The following is a 23,796-nucleotide window of genomic DNA, read 5'->3' as shown; positions in this document are numbered from 1 at the left end:
CTGCGAACATGGATGGATGGGTAGTGAGATTTTGTTGTTTCATAGGTGGCTTGGGCTCAATGTGGAAAACAACGTTGCCAGATCCTTTAATTTGTAGGAAGATCTTCCGATTTTTCGTGTTCTGTCGGAAATACTAAGTTTCCTCCGAAATTAACTACTCTTTATAAATTAATTTTTAATGAGGTGATACGTGGTACTGTACGGATGATATAATACTAACATGTGTGAATCATCTGCTTGTACTTCTTCTACATCTACATCTACATCTACATCCATACTCCGCAAGCCACCTGACGGTGTGTGGCGGAGGGTACCTTGAGTACCTCTATCGGTTCTCCCTTCTATTCCAGTCTCGTATTGTTCGTGGAAAGAAGAATTGTCGGTATGCCTCTGTGTGGGCTCTAATCTCTCTGATTTTATCCTCATGGTCTCTTCGCGAGATATACGTAGGAGGGAGCAATATACTGCCTGACTCCTCGGTGAAGGTATGTTCTCGAAAATTTGACAAAAGCCCGTACCGAGCTACTGAGCGTCTCTCCTGCAGAGTCTTCCACTGGAGTTTATCTATCATCTCCGTAACGCTTTCGCGATTACTAAATGATCCTGTAACGAAGCGCGCTGCTCTCCGTTGGATCTTCTCTATTTCTTCTATCAACCCTATCTGGTACGGATCCCACACTGCTGAGCAGTATTCAAGCAGTGGGCGAACAAGCGTACTGTAACCTACTTCCTTTGTTTTCGGATTGCATTTCCTTAGGACTCTTCCAATGAATCTCAGTATGGCATCTGCTTTACCGACGATCAACATTATATGATCATTCCATTTTAAATCACTCCTAATGCGTACTCCCAGATAATTTATGGTATTAACTGCTTCCAGTTGCTGACCTGCTATTTTGTAGCTAAATGATAAAGGATCTATCTTTCTGTGTATTCGCAGCGCATTACACTTGTCTACATTGAGATTCAATTGCCACTCCCTGCACCATGCGTCAATTCGCTGCAGACCCTCCTGCATTTCAGTACAATTTTCCATTGTTACAACCTCTCGATACACCACAGCATCATCTGCAAAAAGCCTCAGTGAACTTCCGATGTCATCGACCAGGTCATTTATGTATATCGTGAATAGCAACGGTCCTACGACACTCCCCTGCGGCACATCTGAAATCACTCTTACTTCGGAAGACTTATCTCCATTGAGAATGACATGCTGCGTCCTGTTATCTAGGAACTGTTCAATCCAATCACACAATTGGTCTGATAGTCCATATGCTCTTACTTTGTTCATTAAACGACTGTGGGGAACTGTTCAGCGCTGATGATCGGAATAAAACAAAGCAAATTGCCGTTGCGCATCATGTCGTTTGTATTGAAAGTATCTCAGTTGAGATGGCTATGTGCATTAGGTGTTAAACAGTTAAATGAGGATACAAGTAATGATTCCGGTGCCTCATTGAGAGTGCTAAGAAATAAGAAGACATAATACAGCACGAAATATAATGGAAATGGGCGTTTGGCGTCATTGGCCGGGAGGCCCCTTACGGGGCAGTTCCGGCCGCCTTGGTGCAGGTCTTATTACATTCGACGCCACATTGGGCGACCTGCGCGCCGGATGGGGATGAAATGATGACGAAGACAACACAACACCCAGTCCCTGAGCGGAGAAATTCCGCGACCCAGCCGGGAATCGAACCCGAGCCCGTAGGACGGCAATGCGTCACGCTGACCACTCAGCTATCGGGGCTGACAAACACTGTGAAAATGATCCTCTTTTTCGTTGGTGGTTATTGGGTAAGTAAAATTAACAGATGTTCTTTTTTTTATTGTTGTTTCGCGTGTGACCAACATTTGAGCTTAACATCCGGGAGGAGTGATCTCAAGAAACATACTACAGTGAAAAACCATGTGAAAAATTGCGGTACTGTTGCGAAGCAGCTTATATTAGCTCAAATGACTTCTGTGAGCGTTAAATCCAAGTTAAGTTAAAACATTAAGGAGGGTGAAATGCGCCTCGTTAGTTTTGTTTGCGAACACGATCTACCAATAAGAGTAATCGAGTACTTGCCCAGTTTGATAAAAACAATGTGTCCAGATTCTGAACGAGTGCGGATTAATAAAATTAGCAGCCATTATAAATAATATGACTGTGAAGGAAAGTTGACTCAATCCGCTGAAATTCTCAAAAGAAACATACTTCCCTTATTGTAGACGATTGCGCTGGCGAGGGTGGTGTACAATCTTTATGTATGGCAGTTCATGTAATGACAAATAGTAAAATCAATGATGAGTTCCTTGGATTCATTCCTCTGTGTGGTGCTACTTGCAGCACTCTGTGTGAATGTATCGTTGCATTTTTAATGACCAAACGTACCATACAAAAAACAAAAACAAAAAAAAACATGATAGGTTGTGCTGCAGATGGTGGGGCCCACCATTCATTTTGTAAATTGCTGACGTAGGACGTATTGCATCTTTTCACAATGAAATGCATTTTGTTGTTGTGGTCTTCAGTCCAGAAACTGGTTTGATGCAGCTCTCCATGCTACTCTATCCTCTGCAGGATTCTTTATCTCCCTGTACCTACTGCAACCTACATCCTTCTGAATCTGCTCAGTGTGTTCATCTCTTGGTCTCCCTCTACGATTTTTACCCTCCACGCTGCCCTCCAATGCTAAATTTGTGATCCCTTGATGCCTCAGAACATGTCCTACCAACCGATCCCTTCTTCTGGTCAAGTTGTGCCACAAACTTCTCTTCTCCCCAATCCTATTAAATACCCCCTCATTAGTTATATGATCTACCCATCTAATCTTCAGCATTCTTCTGTAGCACCACATATCTAAAGCTTCTATTCTTTTCTTGTCCAAACTATTTATCATCCATGTTTCACTTCCATACATGGCTACACTCCATACAAATACTTTCAGATCCGACTTCCTGACATTTAAATCTAAACTCGATATCAACAAGTTTCTCTTCTTCAGAAACGCTTTCCTTGCCATTGCCAGTCTACATTTTATATCCTCTCTAGTTCGACCATCATCAGTTATTTTGCTCCCCAAATAGCAAAACTCCTTTACTACTTTAAGTGTCTCATTTCCTAATCTAATTCCCATCAGCATCACCCGGCTTAATTCGACTACGTTCCATTATCCTCGTTTTGCTTTTGTTGATGTTCATCTTATATCCTCCTTTCAAGACACTATCCATTCCGTTCAACTGCTCTTCCAAGTCGTTTGCTGTCTCTGACAGAATTACAATGTCATCGGTGAAACTCAAAGTTTTTATTTCTTCGCCATGGATTTTAATTCCTACTCCGGATTATTCTTTTGTTTCCTTTATTGCTTGCTCAAATACAGATTGAATAACATCGGGGACAGGCTACAACCCTGTCTCACTCCTTTCCCAACCAATGCTTCCCTTTCATGTTCCTCGACTCTTATAACTGCCATCCGGTTTCTGTACAAATTGTAAATAGCCTTTCGCTCCCTGTATTTTACCTCTGCCACCTTCAGAATTTGAAAGAGAGTATTCCAGTCAACATTGTCAAAAGCTTTCTCTAAGTCTACAAATGCTAGAAACGTAGGTTTGCCTTTCATTAATCTAGCTTCAAAGATAAGTCGTGGGGTCGCCATTGCCTCACGTGTTCCAATATTTCTAGGGAATCCAAACTGATCTTCCCCGAGGTCGGTTTCTACTAGTTTTTCCATTCGTCTGCAAAGCATTCGCGTTAGTATTTTGGAGCCGTGACTTATTAAACTGGAAATGTTCACAGCTATTTTCAGTCAAGTCCTAAGCGTGTAGCTGAGCTGAGAGAATTTCAGGATTTCGTAAACGTAAAGCCTAAAAAGATAGTAATCCGTGTGAAACAAGCTGGCTTTCTTTAAATCTGGAGCAATATGGGTCCTTAAAGATGTATTTTACCGAGGCCGTCTTGAGCGAACGGCTTCTTGCCTGTGACATTGTGTAGCAGATACTGAACAGCCCTTCTACGAAACTGTTTCTTTAATCTCTGGACTTCATACTATCCTTATTCAACGATCTGAACTTGAAAATACAGAGTGAAGCACCACAAATTCATGCTATTTACCGCTATATAGCTAGTACACAGAGAACAAATTAAGACTGCTTCATAGAATATAACTATCTTTCTAAGTCAACGATGGAGAACGTGCAGTATAAAAATACCGGTTATTTTAAACTATTAGATGATATTAATTTTGTTGCTAAAATCCCCCTCACAGTAGGCAAAACCTAAGCCCCCAGGAACTAAAATATTTCAAGCTTCGATGCTTAGACTTCTGCATCGAAGATGTTCAACGAATAAGTAAGAGATTTCATTTCGATGACCATCTGTTGAAGTACTTATAGGCTCTTGACGCTGAAAATGTAAAGAACAAATCTAACTCGTCATCGGACTTGCATCACAGTTTCCGATTTTTATTGAAGACGACGAATTACAAGAGCTAGACACAGAGTGGAGAGAGCTGCGAAATAGTGATATTAAGATTGTCACCATAGTTGCGACAGACTTCTTGGTTGCGGTTCGATATGTAAAGAAATGCGACAGAGAACCAATGTTTCCAAAATTATCTAAATTAATGATCTCATTTTTGTGCTTGCCTCATTCATCGGCTAGCGCTCAAGGAGTGTTTTCTTCAATGAATAGAATGAAAACCAAGACAAGGAATCGACTGAACAGTGGAACAATTTCAGGCCTTCTGCGTTCCAAGAGGTTATAAAAATTAGTGCCCGTTACGACTTCATTGTAAACGCTGAATATATCAAAGTAATGAACAGTGAAATGTACTAAAATGCTACAAGAAGAGGATGATAAAATAATAAGCTCAACATTGTACACAAAAATCAAAGTGGGACAAAGTTAAATTTTCAAAGCGTTTTAATTATGAAATATAGATAAAAATAGTTGTGTAATAGTGTGAAATCGTCGCAAACAATACCGTGTATAATAGCGGTTGTCTACTGGTTTCTATTGAACGAGTTGTTACGAGATATTGGGGAAATTTAGTACAGTAATTCCACGGCTTTCCGGACTGGGAAGGAACGCCTGGTCCCCGGCACGAAACCCTCCCGGCGGATTTGTATTGAGGTCCGGTGAGCCGCCCAGTCTGTGGATGGCGGTTTTCCATCTGGCTCGGCGAATGCGGGCTGGTTCCCATTATTCCGCCTCAGCTACACTATGTCGGCGATTGCTGCGCAAACATGTTCTCCACGTACGCGTACACCACCATTACTCTACCAAGCAAACATACGGGTTACACTCGTCTGGTGTGAGACGTTCCCGGGAGGGGGGGGGGGGGGGTCCACCGGGGTCCGTACCGCTCATTAACGCTGAAAGAGTGGTTAGCTGTGGGGCGGTGGAGGGGTGAAGTGGACTGAGGTAGTCGTCGCGGGGTTGTGGACCACTGCGGCTGTGGCGGGGACGGAGCCTCTCCGTCGTTTCTAGGCCCCCGGTTGACATACAATATAATACAATACAGTAATTTCACAAATTTTATTTCTCTCCTAATAATGTATGTTATAGTATTACTGAAGAATTTTTATATTACAGTTATAAAATACAGATTTTTTCCCGCGATCTTCGGCTTTTTCTTATTACTTTTGATTTAATTTTTTGCATCTGCGAACAATAATGGAAAAGCAAAGGAATTGAAGTGGTAGATGGGTGGGAACGAAACCCCGAAACAAGGTACTGGAAAGGGCAGGGAGTAACGAAGAGGAGAGACCTGACTTGGAGTCTAAAATCTGTGAAAGTGGAAACATCTCTGGGTACATTACGTGGTAGGGTAGGAAAGTTAGGGAGAGATAATTAAAACTTCACTGGCATATGATAATGTGTACCATTGTTTAAAGTTGGGGGAGTAGTGAAATAAATACTAAAGAGTAGTAAAACTGGAAACGAATGTTGAAACAATTGCGTGGTTGGTGCTAGTGAGGGGACATGCATGGAATTCCAGGATTCAGATAGAGCATGAACCAAGTGTCCTGCTGTGTGTCTTGCAACTCGACGACGCCGTAAAAGACATAAAATCTTTATCGTGTCCAAAATAATTTTATTTCATTGCTTATTAAATAGACCCCTCAGGTTGGGTTAAGTGTGCGCAGATTGTAGTTAAAAGTACCGTAAAATGAAAGAACTTCTTCTTGTGTGACCCGTCCTAGAATATTGCTCAAGTGTGTGGGACCCGTACCAAATAGGATTAACAGAGAAAGAAGGGAAGGACAGATGATCTAAGATTTGTTTGTTTTACCTAAGGGAGAGCATCTCCGAGATGCTGAAAAAGCCGAACTGGCAAATGCTTGAAGATAGAAGCGAGTTATCCCATAGAAATCTACTTAGAAAGTTTCAAGAATCAATCCTAGGTGGTGAACTAACGTATCGTTCCGCAAGGATCGCCAAGGCAAGTTTAGATTATTAACAGCGCGCATAGAGGCATTTAAGCAGTTATTCTTCCAGAGCCCATACATGAATGGAACGGAAAAAAGCTCTAACAGCACGTACATTGAGAGCACCCTCTGTCCTCTGCCATTCGCTTCACAGTGGTTTACCGAGTGTGGACATAAAAGTAGATATTCGAATAATGAGCGTGCGTATCATCCTTCGACTCACGTATCGATTCTATCGTCTACGACACTGCCTGCTGCGATAGCTCGACTGAACAGTTGTCGATAGCAGTAACGTCGTGTTGTGGTTGCAACACAGTTTGTCGTCGGACGTTAACTGTGATGTGTGGGTGTACGTAGTGAAGTATGCAACACGAAGTGACGACTGTCAAACGTGATGCATCTTTCGCTCGACAATATGATACGAATACGTCTGTGTGGTAATAACAAATTGTCAGTTCCTTGAAACTAGTGGCGCATGAATGCTTGAATATTAACTGACCTTCGAGCAATCCTTTGTTTAAACTGTTTGCAAGGTGGGTTTATTGTTTATGTACCAGTAACAACTAGTAACAAGTAAGAAAATTTATATTTTGCTCACATCTATGCAACTCGTCAGCGTCAGACAGTGATATCCAAGTGCATGCATGTAGCTACTTATTCTGATGTAAGTTTCTAAGACAGAGAAGCGCTATCAAAAGAGTATCCGATTTGTGTTTTAAAATGTTCACTGTGAAACGAGATTTCGATTTTGAAATCCCGAACGTGATATGCATTAAAACTGTTTCTAAGTGACAAAACATTATTGTTTTTGTGATGTCCTGTTTACATACGAATTTTGTACATTTTTACATTGATTTCCATGCCTTGCAAGATTCCTGAATTAAGGATTGCAATGCTTTATTCCTTGTACTATTTCGTTAGATGAATCTGTTGTCAGATTTATACCGACTCGGAATTCTGTTTACACGTGTTGGTTCGTAATGTTTCCCTGTCACTTGTTTACCATATTTTGTTGTGAAGATTAGCTGTATTTGAGCATTTCGATGTTTGGAGCAAGTGCGCCCCCCCCTCCCCCCCCCCTACACACTACATGAATGTTGTTCATTGTTTTGTGCCTTCTTGGTGCAGGGTGTTGTCATTAACAGCTTTATCAGTAGTACTTGCATGGTTGCATGTGACAAACATTTTTGTGCGGGTGTAAGTTAATTGTTTCCTTGTAGCTTTTTAACCAAAATTTGCTGAAACCAAGTAAGTTGATGCTAACAGTAAATTATTTCTAACTGTATTATGTCAATTGATGTTTCAAAATAAAGCATGATATACATCAAAATGATATTCTCAAAATTACACATTTCAGACTGATTATTTACTTTGTTGTGAATGTGTATGCATTAATCTTTTGTAGGAGTACTAATTTCCTGAAGTGGATAGCAATATGGAAGAGATGTTAATGCTGTCCTCCCAGAGTCCTCTTTCCTTGCTTGTGAAGTTTGGAATAATGGGGTGGAATGACAGTTGTGCGGAAAACTGTTCTGGACATGGGGAATGCCACAATGGGACATGTCTTTGTGAGGTGAGTGCTCTTTTCTTTTATGTTCAACAGTGATTTTATTGTAGAGTTACATAATCATAAAATATCAAGAGATGTCATTATAAATATGTATACTAGAGGCAAGTTCCCAGATGTTACTGATAGTTTCCTGAATGCAAATTTGAAATTGGTGTGCACTACTTCTGTGTTGTTAAAGGGTAGTGGAACACAGTAAAAAAGTTTGTGAAGAGTTCTTGTGTGAAAGTGGGTTATCCATTTTATAACAACAGTTCCTCCATAAATATTAAAGAGGGCTACTGAAATGCTTTGATATTGTCTGGCTTACAAGATGAGGATTAATGAAGAAAGGGAGAAACATTATATTAGTAATGTGATAGGTGACATAATTAAGTCTTACTGATATCAATTTTTTCTTCTGTTAGGCATTCCAATTCCTGTCTTCTCATTCATTATTCCATAGATCTACAGATCTAACTTCCCGGATATATTACGGGTTGTCCAAAGCGTCCGATCCCACCCATATATTTGTGACGTCATGGGTCAGAGCAGACGGGCTGGATCGGACGCTTCCGTATTTCCTATATTACTTGTTTTTGGTGACGATTTATAAATCGTTTTGTAATTTACATTCTTAATCTTTGATTGTTCTTTTTACATTCAACCTATCACCTACACACATGAATTCTCACTGATAGACCTTTCTAATAACTGTCCACATCGAATCTTCTGCACACTTTTTACAAATTTCTTTATCAACCTTCCCTACAGTATCTCATTCTGTCAAGGATTTGACTGTGTTTCAGTTCTTAGTTATAAATTTTCTACTTAAAATTTTATTGTTCATACTCTTCCACCGCATCTCTGGAAGAAATATGACTGTTTTTCAAAGGTCCAGTTTATTTATTTTTGTTGCAGTAAGACTTCTTGTTTATTCAGCAAGCAGTATTATTGTTTTCAAAAATATCAGGGAACCTCCCTACCTGGAAAATCTGTAGAATTTTTAATAACTTCATGTAATAATTCAGTAATGAAATTTCATCATTTAATATTTATATGTGTACATAAGTTTCAGAAGTATTACTTGCAAATTTATTCTTTATTTTATAGGTTAATAAATTAAAATAGAAGAGATTTAAATTTATTATTCAGATTTTTGCTTATTACTTAATAGTAAAACATTGTTTCAGATTCAGTTTGATGGGAAAGACTGCCATGTACCAAACCTCAGTTACTTCGTTGCATTTGCGACCGTTTTCTTCCTGCTTGCATTTGTGTGCCTCGTGCAGCTAGTAATGTGCATTGTAGCAGAATGGCAGCGCATGAAGGCCCCATCCTTTCTTCGTGCCTGCCGAATAACTACACAGAAGCTGTTATACTTTGTAGTCTTCTTGGCTGCTGTCATTAGGGGTGCATACTTCACGTCTCCAGTAAGTACTTGTAAAGGTTAACAGATATATACACTAACTTATTGTAATAATTTTGCTGCTTTATCATCACAGATGAATTTTGCCTGGATGCTCCATCAGTAGTAGCGATTAAATCAGACAGTGCCTCAACTGTTTTGACAAGACTTCAGATTTGTTAAACTTCAGTATATTTTAATATTAAAAACGACATTTAAACTTTCTGTAATTCTCTAAGCACTACCATAAGAGGCAAGTATAATGATAACTTTTGTAATAAATAATTAATTTGTTGTGCAGTATGAGAAATGGGACATTGTATTCACAGTAGGCAAATTAAAAAAAATTCAGCTTTATGCATTTGGATATTACGATATCCAAGGAGGTATTGCGATTCTTTGTGTCAACAAAACTATTGAAAGTGTTCTATTGAAACTACATAGTAAACTAAAATACCAGTCTGTAGGATGCTAGATGGCTTGTAGTCAGCTTGTCGGCCATTGTTTTGTATTTGTGATGAAAAATAATGAGCTGTGTCATTATTTCTTTCTGGAGAACATAATACAAACATGTGTCTTTGGTACAACAGGAACTGAATGTTAAGAGGTGAACAGTGACATTTGTCTTTGACTAAAGTGCACCTACAGTGTGGTACCCTTGGGTTGCACACAAATGGTAGTACTTTGCTGACATTACTCATAGGCAATCGGGTAACAGTGAATGATAACCAATGAGAATCACTGAATCTAATGATTCCTTTTGGTGGTATATACAGTAGGATAAGGCCGCCTCCGTAGTGCAGTGGTAGCGTTACCGTGTACCACGTAGGGGGCCTCGGTTTGAATCCCAGCAGGGGACTGGGTGTTGTGTGTCCTTCATCATCATTGACTCGCAAGTCACCGATGTGGCATCTCCTAAAAAGGACTTGCAATACGGTGGCTGAACTCCCCTGAATGGGGCCTCCCAGCCAACAATGCCATACGATAATTATGTATAACAGTAGGATAAAATACCAGCTAAGTTTATTTACTAAACATAGAAGGTGAATTGACTCAAGATTCGTCCTATTGAGTTCCCATCGTCTGCCATGCTAGTTGTTACCAGCATCAGCGCACAGTGCAACTGCAGACAACACAATAAGCTCACTTGTACCTTGTTCTTCACCCACCTTGCAAAATGAATATATCTCTGAAGTACAAACATCAGAAATGAAAATATGATATCTGAGACAAAACATTGTCTGCTAACCAAGTGACTAAAGGGAAAAAGAGAGAAAAAACCTTTGCACAGGAGGTACAGGTACACAAATTGAGAGGGACCCGGGATTTTGAGGCATCAGAATTGTCAATCCATTTTTCTATTTGTTTGGTTCTGCTCTTGCTGTTCTTACTTCAGTGGCTCATGGACAGTTGTTTTACCATTTCAGGTATGCAGTTGGTTACACAGTGACTCTTTTTGTTATGTTCAGGTTTAATTCAAATTGAAATTATTTGGGAACAGTCAGTTGGGGCACATGAAATTTTGAAAATAAGCTTCATCTTTTGTAGTTGTTTGGGAAAGTAAAGAATAGTGTACATGTAAGTGGAATCCTACTCCTTTGCAATACTGTCTTTGATTTTTTACCTGATTCCGATGTCGTCTGTTAGTCTACCACTGACCAATTCATTTGTTAAACAGTCCTTACATCTGTTGATGATGCTGTGGGACTTAATAAAGTTTCTCAGCCATAGTTACATAAAATTATACTTGGAGGTACTTAGCTGAAATTATAATAAGGTAAAACGTAATTATACCTACTTAGGCTGCATTAGACTTAAGACAGTTCCATAATTAGTGTTGTAATGTAATGCTTAGTGACAATAACATTTACTGTTTCAATAAATTGTACTTAGACTGAAAAAGTTAATATTTTGTATCTACAGACTGCATTTGAAGAGGGGTGGTCAAGTAGTCTAATGAGTGCTTACTACCCCCTTGTTCTTTCTGGTGCATCGCTCATTGTCTGTTTCTGGGCTGAGGTAAGTACTAAAATTCTTTCAGCTTGCATATTTTGTCAAATGATATATTTCTGTCAATAACTTTGGAATTTATATTAAAAAAAATGGTTCTGTTTCTGGTTTATGGGCTGTAATCTGGGGATTACGGAAGTGTCCGATTCCACCCGTCTGCTCTGACCCATCATCAGTGTGGCGGAAATTACTATTATGCGCGTCTCCAATATGGCGCCTATCATGTCACAAGATATACACGGCAAAAAAGATGACAATACGTATAGATAAGACAATAACATCTGCCTCCAAATATACAATCAAACTAACGGGACAACGGACACTTCCCTTGATCTATGTAGGTCAACCATAACTATTGATACAAAAAAACCAACACCTACAAGTACAAGAAACAGAACCAAAACCACAACACTTCAAAAATTGAAAAGTCAAACAGCCCTGCGTAAATGAAAACACATTCGATACACAATGAATACACGAAACATTACAACTCGAGAAAAATAGAACCAAACAATTACTTACCACCAACAAATTTTGGCACTGCGAAGTACCTCGGCAAACACACACACACAATGTGCCATCCAAGACAACATCTACAAACACAACCAACTCATAGACTCCGCGCCTTAATGACCTCACACCACAACACTCTTACGTCATGGCTCAAAGCAGACGGGTGGAATCGAACGCTTCTGTTGACCCGTAATCTGCTAACCATATTGCAGTTCAAATGACCTCACATAATTAACTGTTTCACGGTTCTGAAAAAAATAAAATGTTTCATTTTATACTATCTCTAAAGAGTACTTTTTTATACAGCTGTTATGTAAATGGGATGGCATTCATTAAAGAAATAGGAAAAAAGAGTGAGGTTGATGATTTGCAAGGACCTTTTTTAGAGTGATTTGTTGGTTTTGACAGATTGATTGTGTAACTTATTCGTAATAGTAGTGTAACAGACTCACTCACTTTGTAGATGAAATACATGGGTGATAGACATGATTGTAAACAAATAATTTAGTAAGTAGCTGAATGAAAAACTTCCTTGGTTATCTCTGCCTTCTACTTCATATTTACTTTGTGCGCTGAGTGGCTGTCTTATCATGTACACACATTGTGGAGACAAAGTACGAAGTGATCACTGAAATAACTCAATAGTAATACCAACATTTTTGGGACTTCGAATGTCTAGAAAATTTCTGAATCTACACACACACACACACACACACACACACACACACACACACACACACACACACACACACACACATTCCTGTGTGTTTGGGCAGAATTGGTAAATATTTTGTCACCAGTAATTGTTTGTGTACGAGGATCTGTGTCAGTAAAAGAGAGAAGTTGTTTATCAGTTTGAAAACTTGCCACCTGTGCAAGATATAATGTTGTTGCCAGACAGTTAAATTTTGTCAATTCACCAAATATTTCAGCCTTATGTATATTTCCATCTCATAAAAATAAAAGGTGCCTCTCTTCAATTATATAAAGGAAATGTATCACTTTTCCACATTAAACAACATTCTAAAAACCAAGTAGTCTTTTGACAACCCATATGTGTCAGAGCATTTACATAGCTTGAAAATTATTGTGAAAGCTAAAAACCAATATTCAGAACCATAATTCTTGAATCAAAATTGGAGTGGTTATGTGACTTGCAAGAAGCAGTTATGGGCTAATTCATTTGCTAATAACCTAATTTGGGAGACCATGTGGAACTAGTGAACAGGCAGTAACATTCGTGAAAATTGTTAACAGAAAAAAAGAAACCCAAATGAATCAAACAATTTGGGATGTATAGAACAGTGGACCAGCAGTAGTTAAGATTGTAGCTCATAGGCCCAGCATGTGTTCCTTCTGTGACCAGAAAAGGGATGTGATGGATAGCTCAGTGGTATTTATGCAGTCCAGTGAAACAGATATGTGAAAAGTTATGAAACTTTACAGTCGTCGTTGAGTTATCACGAAGAATTGGGGAAACATTGCTTTGTCATTTATAAAACTGTAAATCTACATAGAAGACACTCTGGACCGTATTGTTGAAAATTCATCCTCAGACATCACTTTCACACATACAACAATATAATGAGACTTCTTGCACTACTATTAGTAATCTAAATTGGCTGGAAGAGTACAATATAGAATTCAAAGTACCTCTCCTATCACTCAAAAATTCCACAAAAGTTAATACAACTGAACACCATTGCAGTCATCTCAATTGCCATTTCAACATGTGAAATATCTACCTTGCAACATATAGAATCTGTGGGAAACATTTAAGACAACCGATTCCACACAACAATGCAGTACTGAATGTGCCTAACTGATTCACACGGCAGCTATCCTCTTTATATAATGCCAGCGGGTAGTCCTACATATGGTTGACGCACTTTATCTTTCCCGCTCCATAAAATTTACTCTGTTGCAATGCACATAAATTGTATTTTCATTATTACTTGAATTGTTTCCTGCTCAGAACAAATTACATGAAAACACAGGTTTTAAATACTTTTACGAGTGTGTCAGGAGGGTCCGCACCCACACTTTCTCTGCCCTACTCCACTCTCTCCTCCCCTTCACCTTCTTTTCCCTCTCCCTTTCCATGTCTCTTTCCTCCACCTCTTCCCTTCCTTTACTCACTCTCCACCTCTACTCCCACTTCCCTACCCCTTACAGGCCCAGGGGTTAGAATAGGCCCAAGCTATTCCTGCCTGTCACAAGGGACGACTAAAAGGAGTCTCTCACCTTTTGGCCTGCATGTGATGGTCCCCTGTAGGGTTTGACCTCCAGTTTTCAATGTTTTCCCCAAGAGCGAGCCAATTGGGGAAGGGCGCCTTACACAATGCATCTTGCATTGAGCTCTTCAGCCTACTTTCTCGTCGGGCGAGGAAACCTTCCTGGGTGTGTTTACCTCCACCCACTATGCAGTGCCGTTTTCTGCATCTATGGGGACCACGGAATTCTTTGCACCTCATATCCAGCACGGTATCCAGTCCGTTGTGGTGGGGCTGCCATGTACCCTGTTGGTTGTTGCCCCCCTGACTACACAGGGATCGCACTGCCGATGCCTGCACCATTAACTCCCCACGTATGCCAAGAAGTAGATGCCTGTCACCCTGGGGCATCGAGACTCCTGGCGATGGCCATCCTGCCAGGTGCCCTTTGCTGCGGCTGGGTGGCACCCGTGGGGAGGGTCCCTGGTCATAGTGGGTGGCACCGGGGTGGATGACGCGCGATGACGTGTACCACGTCATCACTTGCTGGTGATCAAACGTGGCAGTCTCTAAGTGTTCCCAAGTCTCAGTACAATGCAAGGAAATATGACCCTAAATCGTTCTTCTCAATGGCCACACCATGGGAGGAACGCGAGGCTAAGGATGGCAGTGAACGTTATTCGCCCCGGTACCTCATATGTACGAGAGCTGATGGGGATCCCTTTGTCTCGATGAAGCCTCAGTTGTTTGTAGAGCATTTAGAGTACAAGTTTGGAGAGGTGGAGGGCTATTCCAAAATGCGGTCAGGGTCAGTCTCTGCCCACTCATGGGCATTACTCGCTTGAGACAAGCTGGGGGATGTTTTCGTTACCATCATGCCTCAGAAGAGCTTGAATACGCTCCAGGGCCTTCTTTTGCAGTCTGACGACAAGCTGCGTGCCAATTTAGAGCGACGAGGGGTTCATTTTGTCTGGTGCGTGCATCGCGGTCCAAGGCATAATCAGGTTGCCACTGGTGCCTTCATTTGGCCTTGGAGGGTGACACATTACCTGAGAAGGTCAAGGTGATGGTCTACCGCTGCGATGTCAAGCCATATATCCCTCCCCCAATGCAGTGCTTTAAGTGCTGAAAGTTCGGCCATATGTCTTCCCGTTGTACTTCATGCATCACATGTCGGGATTGTGGTCATACATCCCATCCCAATACTCCGTGTGCCCCACCTCCCATCTGTATCAGCTGTGGAGAGCATCATTCCCCTCGCTTGCCAGACTGCAGGATTTTACAGCGACAAAGGCAAATCGTGGAATACAAGGCCCTGGACCGACTGACCTACACTGAGGCCAACAGCAAATTTGAGTGCCTACATCCTTGTGGCTATGACCACCTCTTATGCCACCACTGCGAGAACAGTTGTAGGCCCATCAGCTCAGCGAGTTCCATTCGGCTCTCAGAGCCAGAAGACTGCCTACCCCCAGGATGGTGGGGGCACTTCCCTCCCTGTTGCTCCTGCGCCACCTACTTTGGGAGCACTGTCCCCCCAACCATTGGGGACACCAGTTCCACTTCTCAGCCGGAGAAGTGTAAGTTTTCTTCGGCTCCTCTCGCTAGGAAGGGGTCCTTTGCATCACTCCCTTCCCAGGTTTCTGCTAGTGGGAAAGATTACACCCGCCAGTGGCTGAAGTGGCCAAAGGCAACCGTCGTAGGGCTTCACGATCATCCTCAGTCCTGGAGACTGAATCAGCGAAGCCCTCCCAGCCAGAGGATCCCAAAGATCATCGAGAGAAATCCTGAAAGAAGACCCCAAGACTGAGGGAATTGTGGTGGCACCCACATCTCTGCTGCCTACGAGCTCTGCGTCTGAGGATGAGGTGAAGATTCTGGTAGCCACTGGTGACCTAGATCTTGCCAGACCCTCAGACACAATGGATATAGCCTGTTCAGGAAATAAGTCGGTGGCAGCAGGTGACCCTGAGGCGTAGACTACCTCATTGATTGTTTTCATGCCTTCCCAGTCTCACGGTGACGTCATCCTCCAGTGCTCCAGTGGAATTGTGGCAGTTTTTTACACCACCTGGCTGAGCTACAGCAACTGTTAAGCTTTACACCTGCTTTGTGCATTGCCCAGTGAATTCTATAATGCCCCATTTACGACCGGGCGAGGTGGCGCAGTGGTTAGCACACTGGACTCGCATTCGAGAGGACGATGGTTCAATCCCGTCTCCGGCCATCCTGATTTAGGTTTTCTGTGATTTCCCTAAATCGTTTCAGGCAAGTGCCGGGATGGTTCCTTTGAAAGGGTACGGCCGATTTCCTTCCCAATCCTTCCATAACCCAAGCTTGCGCTCCGTCTCTAATGACCTCGTTGTCGACGGGACGTTAAACACTAACCCCCCCCACCCTCCCCATTTACGGAGTGGGAGCTTGTCAGTGCCCTTGCACATTGCCCATCTCCACGCCCTTCTGTCCACACCCCTTCTACCCTTTCCCTACTCTCTCTCTCTCTCTCTCTCTCTCTCTCTCTCTCTCTCTCTCTCTCACACACACACACACGCCTTGTGACCACACATGGCTGTGTCCCCTATCCCTGGCCGTAGACATTGCCAACTTGATTTATCTCAGTCCACTGGTAGCTGTTGCCTCAAGTTACCTTAATGCTTCAGTTGCTAAAATAATAAAAGTGAGGCACTAGTAACTGTACTCATATGAATGGAATGCCATCCATTGATTACAAGTTCATGAAACTTGTTGTTTTGATTAGGTAGTCTTTTCATTGTGGGTGAATGACTTTGGAAACGTTGCTCCTGCCGGGTGCAAAAAGCGTGGTGTAATTCGACTTTTATTTGCGAAAGCATCTACAGCTGCTCAGATTCATCCAGGGTTATGCCTATTAGATGAGCCTGCAGTGATTAGTGAAGAAAAGGCTTGACAGCGCGTTAGAGACTTCAGAGGTGGCCATACAAATGATCCTGGTCACGAGCGGAAAGGCAGGCCTAAGCGGACTAAAAATTGCGATCAGGTCAGCTATTTGTGCCCAGGTTGATGAATTTTCCGGTCTTGGACGTCCCACTATTTGCATGGTTGCCACGAAAAATCTGAGGTTTCGCAAAGTGGGTACCGAATACGCTTGAGTGAATTTCATGCGAACCACCGTGTTTGGACTGCTATCGACTTGATGTAGATGACTTGTTTTACCCCATATTGCTACCGGCGACAGGCAAAACAGCCAATGCAGTAGCGCCATTCACAACAAAAAAATGGTTCAAATGGCTCTGAGCACTATGCGAGTTAACTTCTGAGGTCATCAGTCGCCTAGAACTTAGAACCAATTAAACCTAACTAACCTAAGGACATCACACACATCCATGCCCGAGGCAGGATTCGAACCTGCGACCGTAGCGGTCACGCGGTTCCAGACTGAAGCGCCTAGAACCGCGAGACCACACCGGCCGGCCATTCACAACACCAAACCGGAAAAATCAAATAATCTTCTAACTCAAGTCGAGAAACGGTGACTACCGTTTGCTGGGAAGAAAAGGGAAACTTTAACCGCGATAGTCCTCGACAACACAGTCCAGCCACCACTGTTATTATCGATGATAAGATTCACCATTTCCGCAGGGGACGCAACTACCATCCAACCACCTACCCTATACTCCCGATATTGCACACAGCGACTGTTACGTCATTTTGCACGTGGAAACAATGGTTTAGTGAGCAACATTCGAACGTGACGATGGACCAAAACCGCTGGTGTCAATTGATTCAGTTATCAGGGACAAAACTGAACAGAGGGGATGAAGAAGCTAGTGCAGTCGTACGAAAAGTGCGTAGACGTGTACGGTGAACACGTAGAAAAGAGAAGAAAGCTTTTCCTAACGCATATGTTTACGACCGAATGGCTCTTTCGGAATACTCTCCGTAACTGCATAATCAGAGATACTGTAGTATCCGGACATCGTTATGATTTATTGTATCTCCTGATAAGTGGCGTGCAAACAGCCACAATCCGGACAAAAGTAACTTGATTCGCCAGGTCACTTGGACAAAAACTCGGTCACCCCCACTCAGTAACGCCACCTCTAACGTGGATGAAGGCCACCATTCTCCAGACATGCCATATGCAGCTAAAACCATCCATTGTTGATTAAATCCCGCCAAATGGTGGGGGGGGGGGGGGCGGGGGTAGTTGTTAGTACGTTTCACTTTGTTTCCAAATATTTCCCGACACTTTCTATGCGGGCGATATAATGGACTAGGACAGGTGCGCTAGATGACCGAGAATTCATAAAATCAGGAATGTATGGACGCAAGCAGTGAACACGGCAGCTATTGTGAAACTTAAAAGTTTCCCGGCGAATTAAATATTCGAAGAGATTTCGGAATTGCAACCGGTTTACGACGACCTTTTGCAATCCCGAAATCTCTTCGAACGGCAGCTATTGCCTTGAAAGGAGGGACTGTCCACATCTTACTCATAATGAAGATGTAGAAGATAGGGCAATATTTGGTCACTGAGAATGTTGAAATAAAAATCGTGGTTCGTGCAGGAATAGGTCCAAGTCATGATACGAAAAGCACCCCCAAAACATCATAGCGCTGCCTTCGGCCTGAACTGCCGCCTGTACGCACAGCTGGTTAAACGCCTCGTCGGGCCGTTGGAGCATTCCACGCCACGCGTCTTTCGAAAACAGGCAAAACCAGGACTGCTCTGGGCACACTGTTCGCCTACAGCCAGCCGCGAACTGTTCCTGTGCATTTTGGTCCATCGAATGCGTGCCGGTTTATGTTAAACTGTGAATAACGAACTTCTGCTAGGAACCCGACTTCAAATGTTCGTTGCGTACAGTTCCCTTCGCAAAGTTGGCTCATATACTGGTTGAGGTGCACCTCTATTTACGGACAGCAACAATTGCTGTCGGGTTTGAAACAGCTTGCCACTGACAAGTTGTAACAAACGTCTCTAGTCACTGTCAGTTAGGGTTCTTTATCGACAAATTCTCTTATACAGTGTGGCGTGGCTGCGAGTATCACACCATTTCCTGTAGACACTTTGGATAGTCCCCACTGCTACACCACAAAATTGGGCAACTTCATTCACAGCATGTTCATGGACACGACCAAACACGAACGTTCCTTCCGTCAGTCTGTCGCGTCTCCACGTCGATTCATCTTACTGCGCCTGGTTCCAGGTCTATTGAGCCTGTATAGGAAAGCTGTACGTTGCCGAATGGTTATCCCAGGGAAGTGCCCCGCACGGAGTGCACGTGCGGCCCACGTGTCAGTGCAGCGCGGGTGCAGGCGCACCGGAGCGCAGCCCTCGGACTCGGGGTCGCTTGCCTCTCTCTGATCGATTGCAGAGCGCACTCCGCGCCTCCTTACAGATCTTTGTTCGCAACACCAGCGGCCGGCGGGGCGCACGGAAAAAGTTCGCTTCCACTGAGACGCTCTGCACCCCATCCGCTGTCGTCCACGAAGTAGTGTAGGGTGTTAGGTCGCCTTCCAGAAGGCTGAATCAGCGTTTTCCTCAACGTCATGACGCGTGACCGGTACAATACAGTGGGGCCTTTGTGTTCTCGGGCGTGCCACCGTCCTTGCACTGACGAAGAACTCGTGTGCTCACGGAATGCTCTTTAAGATAAGAGGTTGTACTAGGTACGTATACACACAAAAACAGATTTTTACGCGTTAAGGAAGGTAACAAAAAATAAAAAACCCGAATAAACGCTGCAGCATGGTAATGTCAATAAACTGGGATATTCAAATCGTTGCCCTTCTACAATTACGTCTACATAAATACTCTGCAAGCTATTGTACACTGCATGGCAGAGGGTACATCATACGGGTATAATTATCGATTTTCTATTGCATTCTAACACGTGTTGAGCTAGGGAAAAATGACTTGACTAAATGCCTCTGTGTATGCACTTTTTTTTAAGTTCCCTACGCGACATATACCGTATTTTACGGACAATAAGACGCACCCTAATTTTTAGAATTTTTATTCTTAGATTGCAAAACCAGACTAAAAGAAATCTTAACTTATAAAACCGAACTGACGTTTAAAATTTCTGAAAATAGCGATCGGCCCTGGAAACTTTAGGGGCTGAAGCGGGAATATTCCACGCTGCCCCACAACAAATTCCACATTTTTTCAACTGAGATTGATATTGCGTTAGTTGTTGAACGCCCCTTGTGTGCCCCGTGAGGCCTGGTAAAGATAATAAACACGAAAAAGTCTAATGGACTTTGCTGGCCGTCGTACCTGTCACGAGAACTGCAACCCTTAATCATTTACATATCTGCCGATGGTGCGTTCCTGCAACATCCCTGCAGAATCCATCTTTATGTCTGGACTATAAATCCGATAGCATGCCGTAAAGACAGTTACAGTCCATGTTATTTAAGACTTCGCGAATAATTCTTTGAGAAACGTTACAGTTTCCGCAAATGAAAACGGCTGCGTGTTCTGCAGTTGTGTCGGAAGAACAGTAGACAAGTCCACAGTCAGATAGTGTGGGATTTCAGTTTCGTACAAAGCTTGCAGGCTGTTTCTTGATATAAAAAAATTAAAACTGTAAACTTAACAAAAATGCAAAATGTTCTCGTGATTCACAGTCAGTCGTACCATGCAAAAACCAGGGACTAAGAATGCAGTAGAATATCAAATGGGAACGATCAGGTCCAGTAGTGGATCAACCAAATGGTAGGATTCACTCCTACGATGAAAAGTAGAGTTTGGTTAAAGCATATATTTACACTGATGTGACAAATACTCATGTGATTCAGGTGCATAGATTTCATACGTGATTATGGCCATACGACGGAATAAACAGACTTTGGAGGCGGATTGGTAGTTGGAGATAGACGCTGTAATATTTCTCGCTTTGCAGCCATCATATTCATGTACAAGCTGCGCTTAGAATATTTGAGAAGGCAGAAGTGGCAAGATAACATAATGTGATGTAGGTACCGATGACAGATGGTTTGTTTGGTGCTGGTCTCGGGTGAGAAAAACCGCCTAAATAGTGGTCATTCTCCGCGATTGGCTGCAGCGTTCCGAAGTTGCGCGCCAAAATGATAATCTGTTATTTATATTATACAAACTAAACAGCCTATTTACTTGCATTTCTCATTAAAGGATCTCTAAATAGCGTTATCATTCCATTGTTTCACAAATATGGATAACCAGCAGAATGACAAACAACTGCTAAACGAAAAGGCAGGCGAAGCACTTCGATAGGTCTTCGGATCGTGCCTAACTTGACGGCCGAAGTGGTTCGGCAGTGTTGGACAGACATGTTGCCTGCCGCGGTCAGTGTCAGATATTTCATTAGCAATCCATGGTTTTTAAAAATAGAGCTGGTTTGGCAGTGTAAGAGGACAGACATGTTGTCAATCGTGGTATCAGTTAATACTTACTTTGCAATGTCTAGTTTGTAAATGTGAGAGCTGTAAGTATGGAAATGAGCAATTCATTATTTTTTTTTGAGGAAGGGAAATTATTTGTGACTCTACAGTGGAATGTAATAGTGCAGTTTCTCGTGTTCTGCTAATAAAAAGCGAGTGGCATCCCGCATAAACAAACTTATTGAAAATTTAATGATTCACATAAGATCAGTTCTTCGCCAAGAGTTTCTTACAATCTCAATATAACGGATTCACGACTTACGTGCTGTTTTCTGCGCAGGGGACAACTACTATACAAGACTGCAGGTTGGTGAACATCTATTAGAACTTAAGCATTCCACTCAGGGCGGTGAAAGCAAATACGCACTTGGCATGTAATGCAGTATTGGTACAACTGAGATCAGTGACACGTTGTCCGTGGTAACACAGAGGAGGTATGAAAGAGAAATATTTTTGAGGGAGGGCGTTTATCATACGCACGTATATAATTCTCCCCCCCCCCCTGCTTTTTTCAACTTACCATAACGTACCATAACGCGTGGGACATTCCATGTCGGAAATCGTTTCGGAAATCAATATGCCGAGATTCGCAGTGTCAAGAGTCCGCCGAGAATACCAAATTTTAGGCGTTATCTCACCACGGACAACGCAGTGGCGGACGGCGTTCACTTAACGACCGATGGAAGCGGGTTTTGCTGAGAGTTGTCAGTGCTAACAGACAAGCAACACTGCGTGAAATAACAACAGAAATCAAAGTGGGACGTACGACGAACGTATTCGTTAGGACAGTGCGGCGACATTTGGCGTTAATTGGCTGTGGCAGCAGACGACCAACGCGAGTGCCGTTGCTAGCAGCACGACATCGCCTGCAGCACCTCTCCTTGAGTCATGACCATATAGGTTGGACCCTGTATAAATGGAAACGCATGTCCAGTTCAGATGAGTCCTGATATCAGTTAGTAAGAGCTATCGGGTAGAGTTAGTGTGTGGCACAGACCCCGTGAAGCCATGGCCCCCAAGTTGTCAACAATGCACTGTGCAAAATGGTCGTGGAAGCAAAATGATACGGGCTGTGTTTACACGGAATGGAATGGACTGGGTCCACCGGCCCAACTGAACCGATCACTGTCTGTAAATGATTATGTTCGGCTGCGCGGTGATCGTTTGCAACCACTCATGAACTTCACGCACAATGCGCGTTCAGTGTCCATACGTTACCTCTTTGCGCAAGCAGTCTGCTATGCATCCCCTTCTTTGCTCGAGATTTTGTGGCGGGTTTATTGTGATGAAAAGGCAACAGAGAAGAAAAACATAAGGCGACTGTGGGTAAAAAAAAAAGTATCTAAACAACAAGGTACGAGATATTCAAAGTGACGGCGACGTTATATTTGCAAAAATCATAAGGTCACAGCGAGGTTTTAGCTTTTATATTTGGGAAAGTGCAGCGATAAGTCTGGCAGTAACATTTCGTTAGCTAAAAACCAGCTTGAAATGTTTATTTCGCATTTAAAACAAAACGTTTCAGTGATTATTCCTGAAACTGAGAAATACCTAACAGAGGTTCTTAGTCAATATGTATAAGGTAATTGGCTTTCAATACCGTACGTCGTTCATACTTTATTTTACGAAAACGTTGTTTACCTAGTTTTAACAATAACAGAATATATCCTTGGACTCGACATTCTTGAATGTCACAAACGTCAGAATTTACAACAACAAATGTTGTATTTTCCAGTTTTGTATATTTTGCGCAATCAGTTTCCTTCCTTTCAATTTCTAGTAGTTTGTTGAGGAGCAACACATGCCTCAATTTTTCTTTTGTTGAGATTTGAGGCTCCTCAGTTGTTGTTTTATTGGGTCGCCACGGCATGAATATTCGCCCACAGTTTTCATATAACATTTTTAATAAATTTTTAAGCTGCATCTCTGTTTTCCTAGTTAGAGACTCACTTTATTTTTTTACAGTAATATGATCGGAGAATTTTTATCTAGTACTTGAAGCTCAGGCCAAGACATCTCAAATTTTTGTGTAAATAATCTTCAGAAGTAGCGTTCCATGTGATTTCTCTTTGTCTGTAAGCATCTATAAATTCCGGAGGACGACGGTTCAATCCCGTCTCCGGCCATCCTGATTTAGGTTTTCCGTGATTTCCCTAAATCGCTTCTTTGACCCACGATAGTGTGTCACAGAGATGCTGAAAGGTCTGGACTGGCAGATGCTCGGAGATGGAGACCAATTACCTTGCGAAAGCCCGATTGTAAAGTTCAGAAACCAGCTTGGTCAGGGA

The 23,796-nt window shown here is 42.4% G+C and overlaps 1 protein-coding gene, 1 non-coding gene and 1 pseudogene across 6 annotated transcripts in view; all 3 read left to right on the top strand.

Annotated features, from left to right (window-relative positions):
• The window catches only part of LOC126091958 (uncharacterized), a 349,369-nt gene that overhangs the window by 115,186 nt on the left and 210,387 nt on the right, over positions 1-23,796 (top strand). For 3 of the 5 annotated variants that reach the window (XM_049907301.1, XM_049907300.1, XM_049907297.1), the window contains exons 1-4: positions 6,704-6,944; positions 7,817-7,984; positions 9,151-9,390; positions 11,289-11,384. In XM_049907301.1, coding sequence (XP_049763258.1) covers positions 7,847-7,984; positions 9,151-9,390; positions 11,289-11,384 — 474 coding nt within the window. In that variant the 5' untranslated portion in view covers positions 6,704-6,944; positions 7,817-7,846. Of the gene's footprint in view, positions 1-6,703; positions 6,945-7,816; positions 7,985-9,150; positions 9,391-11,288; positions 11,385-23,796 lie in introns of those variants that run through there. The other 2 variants (XM_049907298.1, XM_049907299.1) reach the window with 2 other exon arrangements.
• On the top strand, positions 2,008-4,745 carry LOC126092645 (uncharacterized; annotated as a pseudogene).
• Trnaa-cgc (transfer RNA alanine (anticodon CGC)) lies at positions 16,256-16,328 on the top strand. Its single transcript has one exon. It is a non-coding gene; the product is annotated as a tRNA-Ala (tRNA).

The sequence above is a fragment of the Schistocerca cancellata genome, chromosome 7, assembly GCF_023864275.1.
Source record: "Schistocerca cancellata isolate TAMUIC-IGC-003103 chromosome 7, iqSchCanc2.1, whole genome shotgun sequence".
NCBI classification, from domain to species: domain Eukaryota; kingdom Metazoa; phylum Arthropoda; class Insecta; order Orthoptera; family Acrididae; genus Schistocerca; species Schistocerca cancellata.
Note: the sequence above shows the minus strand (reverse complement) of the source record. Positions and strands in the feature narration are given on the sequence as shown.